The sequence below is a fragment of the Camellia sinensis genome, chromosome 6, assembly GCF_055761805.1.
Source record: "Camellia sinensis isolate YWXY chromosome 6, ASM5576180v1, whole genome shotgun sequence".
Taxonomy (NCBI): domain Eukaryota; kingdom Viridiplantae; phylum Streptophyta; class Magnoliopsida; order Ericales; family Theaceae; genus Camellia; species Camellia sinensis.
Window position 1 is genome coordinate 195,760,713 of NC_138966.1, and position 12,357 is coordinate 195,773,069.

The 12,357-nt window shown below is 39.0% G+C and overlaps 1 protein-coding gene across 2 annotated transcripts; it reads left to right on the forward strand.

The window, feature by feature from the left end:
• Window positions 1-3,143: 3,143 nt before the first annotated feature.
• LOC114262439 (PWWP domain-containing protein 1) lies at window positions 3,144-12,250 on the forward strand. 2 transcript variants are annotated; one of them, XM_028202788.2, is made up of 4 exons: window positions 3,144-4,138; window positions 4,355-5,458; window positions 7,566-7,845; window positions 10,770-12,250. In XM_028202788.2, the coding sequence occupies exons 2-4, from the start codon at window positions 4,570-4,572 to the stop codon at window positions 11,923-11,925; spliced, it is 2,325 nt and encodes a 774-aa protein (XP_028058589.2). In that variant the 5' UTR covers window positions 3,144-4,138; window positions 4,355-4,569; the 3' UTR covers window positions 11,926-12,250. The 2 variants fall into 2 exon arrangements, with proteins under 2 accessions (XP_028058589.2, XP_028058590.2); XM_028202789.2 differs by having other exon boundaries at window positions 4,433-5,458.
• The last annotated feature ends 107 nt before the right edge of the window (window positions 12,251-12,357 follow it).

Below are 12,357 nucleotides of genomic sequence, written 5' to 3' on the forward strand. Positions count from 1 at the left end.
TATGGAAAAGAGAGTAATTTATTAGACAAGAGTTTTGGCTATGAATAATCAATGAGTTTTACCCATACAGCCAAATTGATACTTGCTGCATTTTACAAAGAAACATTATGTCTCATGTGTAACATGTGTTAATAGTTTTTTTTTTTTTTTTTTGAACTTTCGTGCTATGTGCCGCAATAAATATATATTTTAATTCATTTATAATTGCGTAGTTGTATGCAGGTACAATGTGTTAGAATTTCCCATCTTTACCTTAACCTACCTCCACTTCACACTCCACTTCACCTAACCCACTATCACCTCCACTACACCTACTCCACTACACACTCCACTTCACCTAACCCACTATCACCTCCACTACACCTACTACCACATTTTCTTCTATATATAGATTGTATAGGAATTGTAATTCATCAATCTTGTAATACAACATTATATCAATCAACAATACAATTCTCTATTTCTCTTTATACATTAAATTATTACATGGTATCAGAGCCATAAGATTTAGGCCCGTATTTTGTTTTCTCACCGGCGGGCAGCCGGCCGGCAACCTTGCCTTCGCTGCCCGCTGGAATTTTGTACACATACCTTCACTTTCCTGCTGCTTCCGCCCTACTCTTGCTGGCGGCGCCGCACCTGCGCTGAAGGTTGCCCAATTTAGGCGGAAAGTTTGCTCGGTATTTGGCATTGTAGTACCATTGGTTGTCGATGGCATCATCTTCACAGCCTCAATCTCTCTCCTCGAAATCACAGTGAATTGAAATTCGGCAACAAATGGTATACAGAGTGGTAGTAGTACTGTTTTTGTGCGAAGGGACAGAAATCATCACATTTCTCACCTTTTTTTCTTTTATTTTGTCCTCCACTTTACACCTCACATGCCTTCTCTCTGTCTAAACAATAATTTTCCACCACCCAACTTTCTTTTTATTTTATTTTCTTTTCTTTTATTTTATCACCAACTCACTTCTTATGATGAAAACACATGCCTTAATTTATTTTAATAACATGAGTGGCCTCCCTTTTCCACCATCTCCCTCTTTTTCTACACAATATTTTTTGTACCACCGCCCACTCCATGATACCCATATTAATATTATTATTATTTTCACAAAAAAAAAAAAAAAAAAAAAAAAAAAAAAAAAAATTCATTCCAGTTGATTTTTCTGCATTACCACACCTACCATTCGAGTTTGCCAAACACACTTATTTTATTCATGTCAGGATCAACCCCGATCACAATTTTACACACCAAAAAAAAAAAAAAAAAAAAAAAAAAAAAAAAAAAAACAAACAAACAAACAAACAAACAAACAAACCACCACAACACACCCAACACCCAAAGTGGGATTTTTCTTCTCGCCTATTCCGCCGGTCTTTTCTTCTTGCCACCGTCTTGGGCGGCCCTTGCCGGTGTTGCCTCCGTGTTTCCCACTCTACTGGGCATGATCACTACTCCCTGCTCCTCCACTGCAGCATATGGCGGCCCTCCAAATCGGAACATAAAACTGGCCTTCCGCTTCAGCTCCTTGTTTTCCGCCTTTAGCACACTTATCTCTGCTCGCGCATCCTTATACATGCGTTGGAGCAGAGCCAGCTGGGAGTTTAATTGCTGCACCTCATTTGTCCTACTCTGCAGCCGGTGCGACAAATTTGTGACCGCCGTCATGGACTCCACACATGCCTTCAAAGTATACTGATTAGCCTCCACATCCGTTTGCACTGCCATTTTTTGCTCCACCGACCGCATCGGAAAGTTCAACGGAGCAAACTCCGGGGCGCTTGGTTGAGGTTCCAGTGCCACCGCACCAGTTATTTCTCTTGTGGGCTCGTTCAGTTCTGGAAAGAGCGTGAGCAGGTTCTGGGTAGCTGGACGGGAAGAAGAGGCCATGTTTTTGGGTTGCTAAGTGTTTCGGAAGGGTTGGTGACAGAATGGCAACAAAGTGTTCCACAGTTTCTCTCTCCGCAGAGGCAGAGTTTTTTTTTCAGCGAAGGGTTGGTTTCAGAGGTTTCAGAATGGTATGCCTCAGCCTCAGCCTTCGTCTTGGATAAATAGCCGAGGCAGCCACGCGTATCGCGCGCCTCTTGCCGCCCGACAAACTGGCACGCCTTTTCATGGCACATCTTTTGACAAAGTGGACACGCCTTTTGATGGCACGCCTTTTGATGAATTGGGCACGCCTTTTGATGGCACGCCTTTTGACAAAATTGGGCACACCTTTTGAGGGTGCCACTTTTACAAGACATTGATTCCGGTTAGCTCCTTTATGGGTCCGACAAGACTCTGTAAACTGTCCCGACATAGATTCCGGTTAGCTCCTTTATGGGTCCGACAAGACTCTGTAAACTGTCCCGACATTAATTTCGGTTAGCTCCTTTATGGGTCCGACAAGACTCTGTAAACTGTCCCGACATTGATTCCGGTTAGTTTCTACAAGGGTCCAGCAAGACTCCGTAAACTGTCACAACATTGTCTTCTACAACGGTCCGACATGACCCCATAAACTGTCTTCTACAACGGTCCGACATGACCCCATAAACTGTCTTCTACAAACGGTCCGACATGACCCCATAAACTGTCTTCTACAACGGTCCGACATGACCCCATAAACTGTCTTCTACAACGGTCCGACATGACCCCATAAACTGTCTTCTACAACGGTCCGACATGACCCCATAAACTGTCTTCTACATCGGTCTGACACCACCATACAGTGTCCTCTACAACGTTATGACACCCCATACAGTGTCTTCACCAACGGTCTGACACGACCATACAGTGTCTCCTATCCTTTTTTATTTTTATGTATTTTCTTGTTTTGTTACTCTCTCCAAACTCAAGTTGGTTAGTTTCTCTCCTCCTTGAGTTTGCGGGGGGCTGTTAGAATTTCCCATCTTTACCTTAACCTACCTCCACTTCACACTCCACTTCACCTAACCCACTATCACCTCCACTACACCTACTCCACTACACACTCCACTTCACCTAACCCACTATCACCTCCACTACACCTACTACCACATTTTCTTCTATATATAGATTGTATAGGAATTGTAATTCATCAATCTTGTAATACAACATTATATCAATCAACAATACAATTCTCTATTTCTCTTTATACATTAAATTTCTACAGTCAAACACCTTCCGTTTTTCCACGACAAACATAACCCTCCACACTTCCTCTCATAAAGTTAGTCGTGTCGTATCACAAAACAGCACACATAAGAGAGCACAATATATGATGCATTAAATAGAAAATTAACGATGTATAATTAAGGATATAGGTTGTGTTATGTTTAAAAAAAATCGGTTGACACAATTTTAGTGATCTTACTTTGACATTCCAAAATATTAACATTGCTCAAAAAGTAAATTTTTGCTTATATATGGTATTTATGTATACATTGACTTGTGCAATTATATTGTGCTGCAAACACATCATAGTACCGTTGTCCACATCAACACTGAAAGCTCATACTCCCAATTTTTCCCCTTTCCCTCTTGCTCTCCCTCGCTATATGCTTAGATATAGATAGATATCGTAGGGTTTAAATGAGATGTTATGTATAGCAGTCAATGTGTATGATTTCCTTAGACGATCTGCTTAAAAGGTATGTGTTTTCTGGTTTTGATACATGTTTACGCCCTTGGTACATTTCATATCCAAAATTATAAAACTTGATTAATGTTTTGCGTATACATTAGGATAAAAATCAATTCAATGTTCGATTTGAAAGCAAGAAAGTAATTTTCAAAATGGTAAGGTATTATTTAATTTTGATTTTGGTAGCAGTGGTTTTGATTTAATTGTTTGCTCGGAAAACAGGAAAAATTGTTTTTAAGGCTCTAGGGGTTTGCTGCACCTTCCGTATTCATGATTCAATTCGTATTCAATACATTAAAGCTCTAGGGATTTGAGAGCAACCGAGTGAAGCAAGAAAGTTGGCCTGCTAGAACAAAGGAAGAAACTAGGAATTCTTCAGGCGAGAGAAATCGAGATATTCAATACACTAAAGATCTAAGGAATTTTGTAGAGAAAATGGGTTCTGGGGAAACAAGGAATTCTTCAGAACACAGTTCAATGGACATGTACAGCAGACTTAAGCCCTGCTTAGACGATCTGCTTAAAAGGTATGTGTTTTCTGATTTTGATACATGTTTATGCCCTTGATACATTTTATCTCCAAACTTATAGATATACACTGGGATTAATTCTATGGCTTTTAAAGAAAAACCAATTCAATGTTTGATTTGAAAGCAAGAAAGTACTTTTCAAAATGGTAAGGTATTATTTGATTTTGATTTTGGTAGCAGCTGTTTTGATTTAATTGTTTGCTCGGAAAACAGGAAAAATTGCTTTTAAGGCTCTAGGGTTTTGCTGAATCTTCCGTATTCATGATTCAATTCGTGTTCAATACATTAAAGGTCTTGGGATTTGAGAGCAAGCGAGAGAAGTAAAGAAATTTGACCTGACAGAACAAAGGAAGAAACTACAAATTCTTCAGGCGAGAGAAAATCGAGATATTCAATACACTAAAGATCTAAGGAATTTTGTAGAGAAAATGGGGTCTGAGGAAACAAGGAATTCTTCAGAACACAGTTCAATGGACATGTACAGCAGACTTAAGCCTAGGGCTTCCAATGGTAATTCAGCTGCCAAAAATGTCAAGTCAATGAATGAGCAGTGTAAGAAATCTAGGGTCTGTGATGGTAAGAAAAAGGAAGGTATAGATTATAGAAGCAAATCTAATACATTGGATGAAGGCACTGAAGTCGAAAAGTTTGATGCATTAAAAGATTCAGGATATGAGGTTGGCGATATGGTATGGGGGAAGGCCAAATCTCATCCGTGGTGGCCAGGGCAAATATTTGATGATGCTTTAGCTTCTCCATCAATCTGTCGTAGGGAGAAAGAGGGTCAAGTTTTGGTTGCATTTTATGGTGATGACACCTATGGATGGTTTGAACCAGGTAGACTCATTCCTTTTGATTTTCACTATACAGAGAAATCAAAGCAGACTAACACTCCGGAATTTTTAACTGCTGTTGGGGAGGCTGTGGATGAGGTGAAGCGGAGAGCTGCACTTGGCTTGACTTGTCATTGCCGGAAGCCAAACATATTTCGCCCTAAAAGTGTTGAGGGGTTCTTTGAAGTGGATGTGAGTGGCTTTCAACCTGGTGGTCTGTATTCAATGAAGCAGATCGAAAGGGCTAGAGATGCTTTCCAGCCATCCAAGACGCTTTCTTTCGTGAAACAATTGACATTGATGCCTCAGGATGATGTGCAAAGAAATGTTGAATGGACAAATAATGTAGCTTTAGTTCTTGCTTATCGGAGGGCAGTGTTTGAGGAGTTCGATGAGACCTATGCTCAGGCATTCGGGGTACAACCAGTACGCCCTGGAGTTTCAGCGGTGGGTTTACTTAACCCAGAAAAAGCACCACTGCAAGGTATGTATTGATTTGGAAATGCATGTTTTCTCTATTTTCTTTTAAACATTGCTTTGGAATAAAGAATATTTTGCAAGATGCAATTTATGTAATCAGATGGTGGTGAACAGAATTTCATCTTTCAATCAATGCTAAGGTGCATTTGCATTATTGAACTTGAAATTTCACGCTTGGTTTGTGGAATTAAGGGATTGAACATTTTCATCCACATTATCGCGCTATGTTGTTGAAACAGTGTGTAGCTTTTTTACTTATAAGAATTCAGGATCATTATTATTGTGATCAAATGATTGATAATTTTACTCTTGGCCTGCCCAAGCTGCGGTTAGCAAGAGTTAATACATCTATTCTATATGCAGTCTTCATTCTCTGTCATACCTTAAAATACCCTAAACAGTGACAGTTATCTGAACTACATTAGTGGCTTTTTTACAAGCTGCGATCTTAGACTTATGCTTCAAATTACTGCGAGAATATTTACTTTGTACTTGTTAGATAGCATAGTTTTAAAGAATTAGGATAATGTCATTTTCAAAGATGGAAGCATGGGCTAATTCATTGAATTTTGCTTATGTTTGTAGCATCTTATTGCATAGGATGTGTCTGGGACATCCCAATCTCTGAACTTCTAATGCAAACAGATTCATGATAAGCAGCTTGTAATAGTTTGCATAGATGGTGCCTCATGTGGCTTATATGTGGTACATTGTGGCATTCATTGTCACCAGTTTATTGATTTGAGTTTGAGTATTTGAGTTTATTGTATGTTTGTCATGTTTCTGTGTTTGGCCCTGGGGGAAAGAATAAGGCTCTGTTTGGTAGAGCTTTTGAAGTTTAATTCTACTCCTTAGCTTGAGTGTGTTGTTTGGTTACAACTTTAGAAAATTAATTCCACACCCATTTTTCAAAACATTTTTCAAAATACTCACTTTTCAGTATTATATGTCACACCACTCAATTCAAACTCTTTTTAAAACTCATAACCAAACAAATTTTTCACACTCAAATCATAATTCTAAAACTTACAAACTCAAAATGCAACTCTATTCTCAAATCAAAATTCTAAAACTCTACCAAACGCAACCTAAGATATTCTGGGAAAGGGTTTAAGGAATGACTTTCTGCCTTCACTCTGCTTGTGCTTTTCATTTTTCTAATAGACAAACAAAGCCATCAATTTCTAAGGATAATATTCAGTGTGTTTGGTTTCAATTTTCTGGATTCAATTTTTTGAAAATTGAGCTTTTTATTTTTTGTATTTTTTTGTTTTTAGTGAATATTTTAAAAATTTTAAACAATTTTTTTACTTTTTTAAATGCACCTTACTTATATGTATTTAAAAAGTAAAATATTTGTAAAAAAATATTTTAAAAAATAATAAATATACAAGAATACAAAAAATGTATTGAATTCTCTCTTCTTCTTCTTCTTTTTTTTTTTTTGTATTTTTTGTATTTTTGGTATTTAGTGAATGTTTTAAAGATTTTTTTTTACAAATATTATGATTTTTAAGTGTATTTATGTTAGGTGTATCTAAAAATTTTAAAAATTCTTCGAATATTAAAAAAATTTAGTAAAAACAAAAAAACACGGAAACTAAAAAATTTCAATTTTCTAAAAAGTGAATCCTAAACATCCAAACCAAACAAGTTGATTAGTTTTCATTCTGCCATTTATGATGAGAATGTGAACGTGTGCCATTCTAGATGGCTTTTTTTAACATGTACTAGCTACAAGGTAATCCTGTTGTTTCCACAGTAAGTTTCCTGAACATTATTTAGGATTATTGGTCTTTTTGTATTCTCTGTGATTGAAATCCAGAAAATTTGAATAACCACTGTGGCATTTAAATTGAACATATTACGGGCAAATGGCCATATCGGACTTTTGTACCCAACCAAAATAGCAGGGACTAAAATGTTCTGAAGTTAAATGAACAACTCTCTGTATTTTAAGTTTTTTTCCTCTTCCAAATCCCTGTAATGGCTCATCTTCAAATCTTGTGCATATACTTGCCTAGAATTTTGTTGGTTTTTGATTGAACAACACTTCACATTGTAGCCTTTTACTTCTCTCACTTACAGTGCTTTTTTTTTGTTGTTTACAGCTCCATTGAGTGGTCAACCAATGATCAGTGAAAGCCTAGGCAAACGCAAGGCCTTTGAAGATAGGGTAAAAGTCAAGGACCAACAAAAGAGAAAAAAATCTCTTTCCAGACAGAGCAATGATCAGAAAACTTCAAAAGTGCCAAAGTTTGGCAAGGCTGGTATTTGTATCTCAGAAAATAGAGTTCCACCAGTTTCTATGAAGCCTAATTTTTTGAGAAATCAGGATACAGATGGGAATGTTAGAAAAGGAAAAGAAGTTATTACTACGGATAAGCATCCAATACTGTAAGAAATAATGTATAGAGAAAGAGAGAGAATAAATTGTATGTATTATTATTGATTGATATTTTGTTATGTATTACAACTCCTATATATAGAAGAGAATGTGGTAGTAGGTGTAGTGGAGGTGATAGTGGGTTAGGTGAAGTGGAGTGTGTAGTGGAGTAGAGGTAGGTGAAGTGGAGTGTGTAGTGGAGTAGGTGAAGGTAAAGATGGGAAATTCTAACAGCCCCCCGCAAACTCAAGGAGGAGAGAAACTAACCAACTTGAGTTTGGAGAGAGTAACAAAACAAGAAAATACATAAAAATAAAAAAGGATAGGAGACACTGTATGGTCGTGTCAGACCGTTGGTGAAGACACTGTATGGGGTGTCATAACGTTGTAGAGGACACTGTATGGTGGTGTCAGACCGATGTAGAAGACAGTTTATGGGGTCATGTCGGACCGTTGTAGAAGACAATGTTGTGACAGTTTACGGAGTCTTGCTGGACCCTTGTAGAAACTAACCGGAATCAATGTCGGGACAGTTTACAGAGTCTTGTCGGACCCTTAAAAAATGCACCCTCAAAAGGTGTGCCCAATTTTGTAAAAAGGCGTGCCATCAAAAGGCGTGTCCACTTTGTCAAAAGATGTGCCATGAAAAGGCGTGCCAGTTTGTCGGGCGGCAAGAGGCGCGCGATACGCGTGGCTGCCTCGGCTATTTAACCAAGACGAAGGCTGAGGCTGAGGCATACCATTCTGAAACCTCTGAAACTAACCCTTCGCTGAAAAAACTCTGCCTCTGCGGAGAGAGAAACTGTGGAACTCTTTGTTGCCATTCTGTCACCAACCCTTCCGAACATTACCAGTCTGAAATTGCTATTTCGCTGAAACACTTAGCAATCCAAAAACATGGCCTCTTCTTCCCGTCCAGCTACCCAGAACCTGCTCACGCTCTTTCCAGAACTGAACGAGCCCACAAGAGAAATAACTGGTGCGGTGGCCAGTGAACCTCAACCAAACACCTCTGGTTTTGCTCCATTGAACTTTCCGATGCGGTCGGTGGAGCAAAAAATGGCGGTGCAAACTGATATTGAGGCTAATCAGTATACTCTGAAGTCATGCGTGGAAACCATGACGGCGGTCACAAATTTGTCGAACCGGCTGCAGAGTAGGACAAATGAGGTGCAGCATTTAAATTCCCAGCTGGCTCTGCTCCAACGCATGTATAAGGATGCGCGAGCAGAGATCAGTGTGCTAAAGGTAGAAAATAAGGAACTGAAGCGGAAGGCCACCGTGATGTTCCGATTTGGAGGGCCGCCATATGCTGCAGTGGAGGAGCAGGGAGTAGTTATCATGCCCAGTGGAGTGGGAAATATGGAGACAACATCGGCAAGGGCTGCACAGGACGGAGGCAAGAAGAAGAGACCTGCAGTAGAGTAGAGAGAAAAAATCCCACTGTTCCGATTTGTGTTGGTTGTGTTTTGTTTTGTTTTGTGTTTTTTTATTTTTATTTTTTTTATTTTTATTTTTTTATTTTTATGGTGTAAAATGCTGATCGGGGTTGATCCCCGGCATGAAGAAATGACAAGTTTGTAAAATGTTGTTTTTTTTTTTTTTTTTGTTTTTGTTTTGGGAGTGTTTTGTTGAAAAAATAAAAATAAAATGAAAGAAAACAAGGGAGAAAGAAAATAGATAAAAAATATTTATAGATGGATTATATGAAAAACATCAGTGCGATTGTTTCAAAATAAAGTGGGGTATTTAAAAAAGAGGAAAAGTGACTTGGAAAAAATAAATAAAAATAAGTGATTTTTGAAATCAAATGGAGGAAAGAGAGGGACAAACCCATGTGATAAAGTGGAGAGAGAGTCGGTGAGTGGGGTGCAAAAGGTGAAGGAGAAATAATGGATTGAAAATGGTTTGGGTCAAAAGTGGACACTGTTAGTGGGGAACATGAGTGCATTGATTATTTGATATAATAATAATAATAATAAAAATAAAAAGTTAGAACAGTTGGAGAGAATGAGTGGAGTATGGTAAGGGTTTCATCCAAAGCCAAAATTCCTGCAGCGAATCACTTCGCAAATCCTAGTATGAGTTTTTTCTCTTTCCAGGCTTATTCATGAATTTCCTGGTGATGTCAAGAGCCTTTGGTGGCATTGTGGCAGAGAACACCCCAACCTGGATTTTGGGTGGCAGCAACTGAGAACACCCCAACCTGGATTTTGGGTGGCAGCAACTGGAAAATATCATAGATCTGATTTTTAAAAACCTCGTGACAGCATTTCATCAGCTTCATCCAAGACAAACATTTTGATGTAAACAGGGCGAAGTGATTGTCTCCGCAACATGTCAAACACACGACCAGGAGTACCAACAACAACATGAACCCCTCTGGAGAGAATGCGCTGATCTTCGCGCACACTAGTCCCTCCAACACAAGCATGAACCTTCACACTTTGCTGGGCAAGTTCAAGAGTGGGTGGAAGAACCAAAGCTTGGCACTCAACCAAGCTATAATCTAGCTGCTGCAGAATTCCAGAGCAGAATGTTGCAGTGTTTCCAATTCCAGACTGTCTCGTCATATGAGGTGAAGAATTCTTCTCCATCAGCCTCACACATGACTACAGTTGCACAAATCTTTGTTGATTTTATCAGCGGAATAGGTTGAGGTCCGGCGGGCGGCTAAGGTGAGGTTGCCGCCCGCCGGGGAAGCGAAAATACTAGGTTTTAAACCAGCTCTGATACCATGTAAGAAATAATGTATAGAGAAAGAGAGAGAATAAATTGTATGTATTATTATTGATTGATATTTTGTTATGTATTACAACTCCTATATATAGAAGAGAAGGTGGTAGTAGGTGTAGTGTAGTGGAGGAGGTAGGTTAAGTGGGTGCTAGTGGAGATGGTAGGTGGAGGAGTAAATTGGTAAATTCTAACAAATACTTGCGCAACGTGAAGGACCAACTGGTTTATTTGTTGAGACGCCCCACATTGAGAAAGTGAAGGACCAACCTTCTGCTCTAAAACCATTGAAAAAGCCGTTCAGACCAGATGATCCAGCAAAGGCTGGCAGCAAAAGTCAATCCTCTCGTAAACAGGAAGAGAAGTCCATGAAGAGACCAAAAAAATACAGGAAGCTAAGTTCATTGGCTGCAGAAAAGAAGGAAGGCAGCCAGAAGCATTTGAAAATTCAAGGAGATGCAAAAATGGTGGGTTCATCAGTGTCGACAAAGCCAGAAATACTTGAGGGGCCTTCTGAACCAGCAATGTTGAAGATGAAGTTCCCGCTTCATTCAAAACTGCCATCAGTGCCAGAACTAAAAGCGAAATTCGTACGCTTTGGAAGTCTTTATGAGTCAGCCACTCGCGTGTATCAGAATTCATCAACTGCCAAGGTTGTTTTTAAGAACAAGTCTAGTGCTGAGGCAGCGTATAATCACGCAGTCCTCAACAGAACTTTCCTTGGCAACATCAAGGCAAATTACTGCTTGCAAGTTTTAAATGTTTCAGGTCCAGAGTTGCCTGAATCAGGTGAGTCAAGCAAGTGCCTTATGGAAGGATCTCTTGAACCAATGACTGCAGCAATTCAGCAGTTGCCTCTGAACCCAAGTGTCCCCCTAAAGTCAATTTTGAAGAAGTCGCCAGGTGATGAAATGGTGTCTATCAACCGTGTTAAGACTGCGACTCGACATGTCAGATTCAAGTTGGAGGGGAATGCAAGTTCTAGGGAAGAGAAAATGCTGCCTAGCATTAACAAAATCAGTGGCTCCATTATTGGCAATTATCTGAATCCTATATCATCTTCGTGTACAACCATCAAGGACAATGTTGCGAACTTTCGTCAGGTAATGCCCCCAACTTTGCCGCCTCAGCTTTCTCTCCCTTCCCAAATCCCAGCTATGCATGAGAATCACAGTGTTGGTCACATTGTCAATGCCATCAACATGGAATATCCCCAAGGCGAGGCAACGAGCAGCAAGAGCTATCAGAATGCCAGTGCCCCGACTAACAGCATTGACATTTCTCAGGAGATGTTATACCTTTTGAAGAAGTGCAGTGAGATTGTAGCCGATTTGAAGAGTTCGTCCAGATAAGTGGCTTGCCATGATTTTCGGATGGAGTTATTTACTAATTCATGACAAAAATGATATGGCTGTGTTATTTGTGAAATTTTGAGGACAATGGTAGTTGTTTTCATTGGAAACGAGCGGATCACAAGAAACCACACCATTATGTATTGAAAATTCTGTACAAAAATTCTGAAAATTTTAAAAGGATTAATGTGAAAAGTTTTCTCTTATCTTTCTCCCTTTGAACTTTGGCCATTGTATTCTTAAAAATACTGTGAAAATAATTATGTAGATAAAATTTATTTTGGGTGTGGCCTACATTATATCAAATTTGAATTTAGTTGTTGGAGATTTTAGTTGATCACATATTGATGAGTATTTGTATCACATATGTGCTTGAGCCATTTCATGTTTATGTGATTGAGGTGTAACTATCCATGCACCCAAACTCATGGA

Excerpts from the sequence above, each read along its gene's own strand:
- LOC114262439 (XM_028202788.2), top strand. The coding sequence starts at position 4,570 with ATGGGGTCTGAGGAAACAAGGAATTCTTCAGAACACAGTTCAATGGAC. Across the intron at positions 5,459-7,565 it reads AGAAAAAGCACCACTGCAAG|CTCCATTGAGTGGTCAACCA; the intron begins GTATGTATTGAT and ends TGTTGTTTACAG. Across the intron at positions 7,846-10,769 it reads ATTACTACGGATAAGCATCC|AATACTTGCGCAACGTGAAG; the intron begins AATACTGTAAGA and ends TAAATTCTAACA.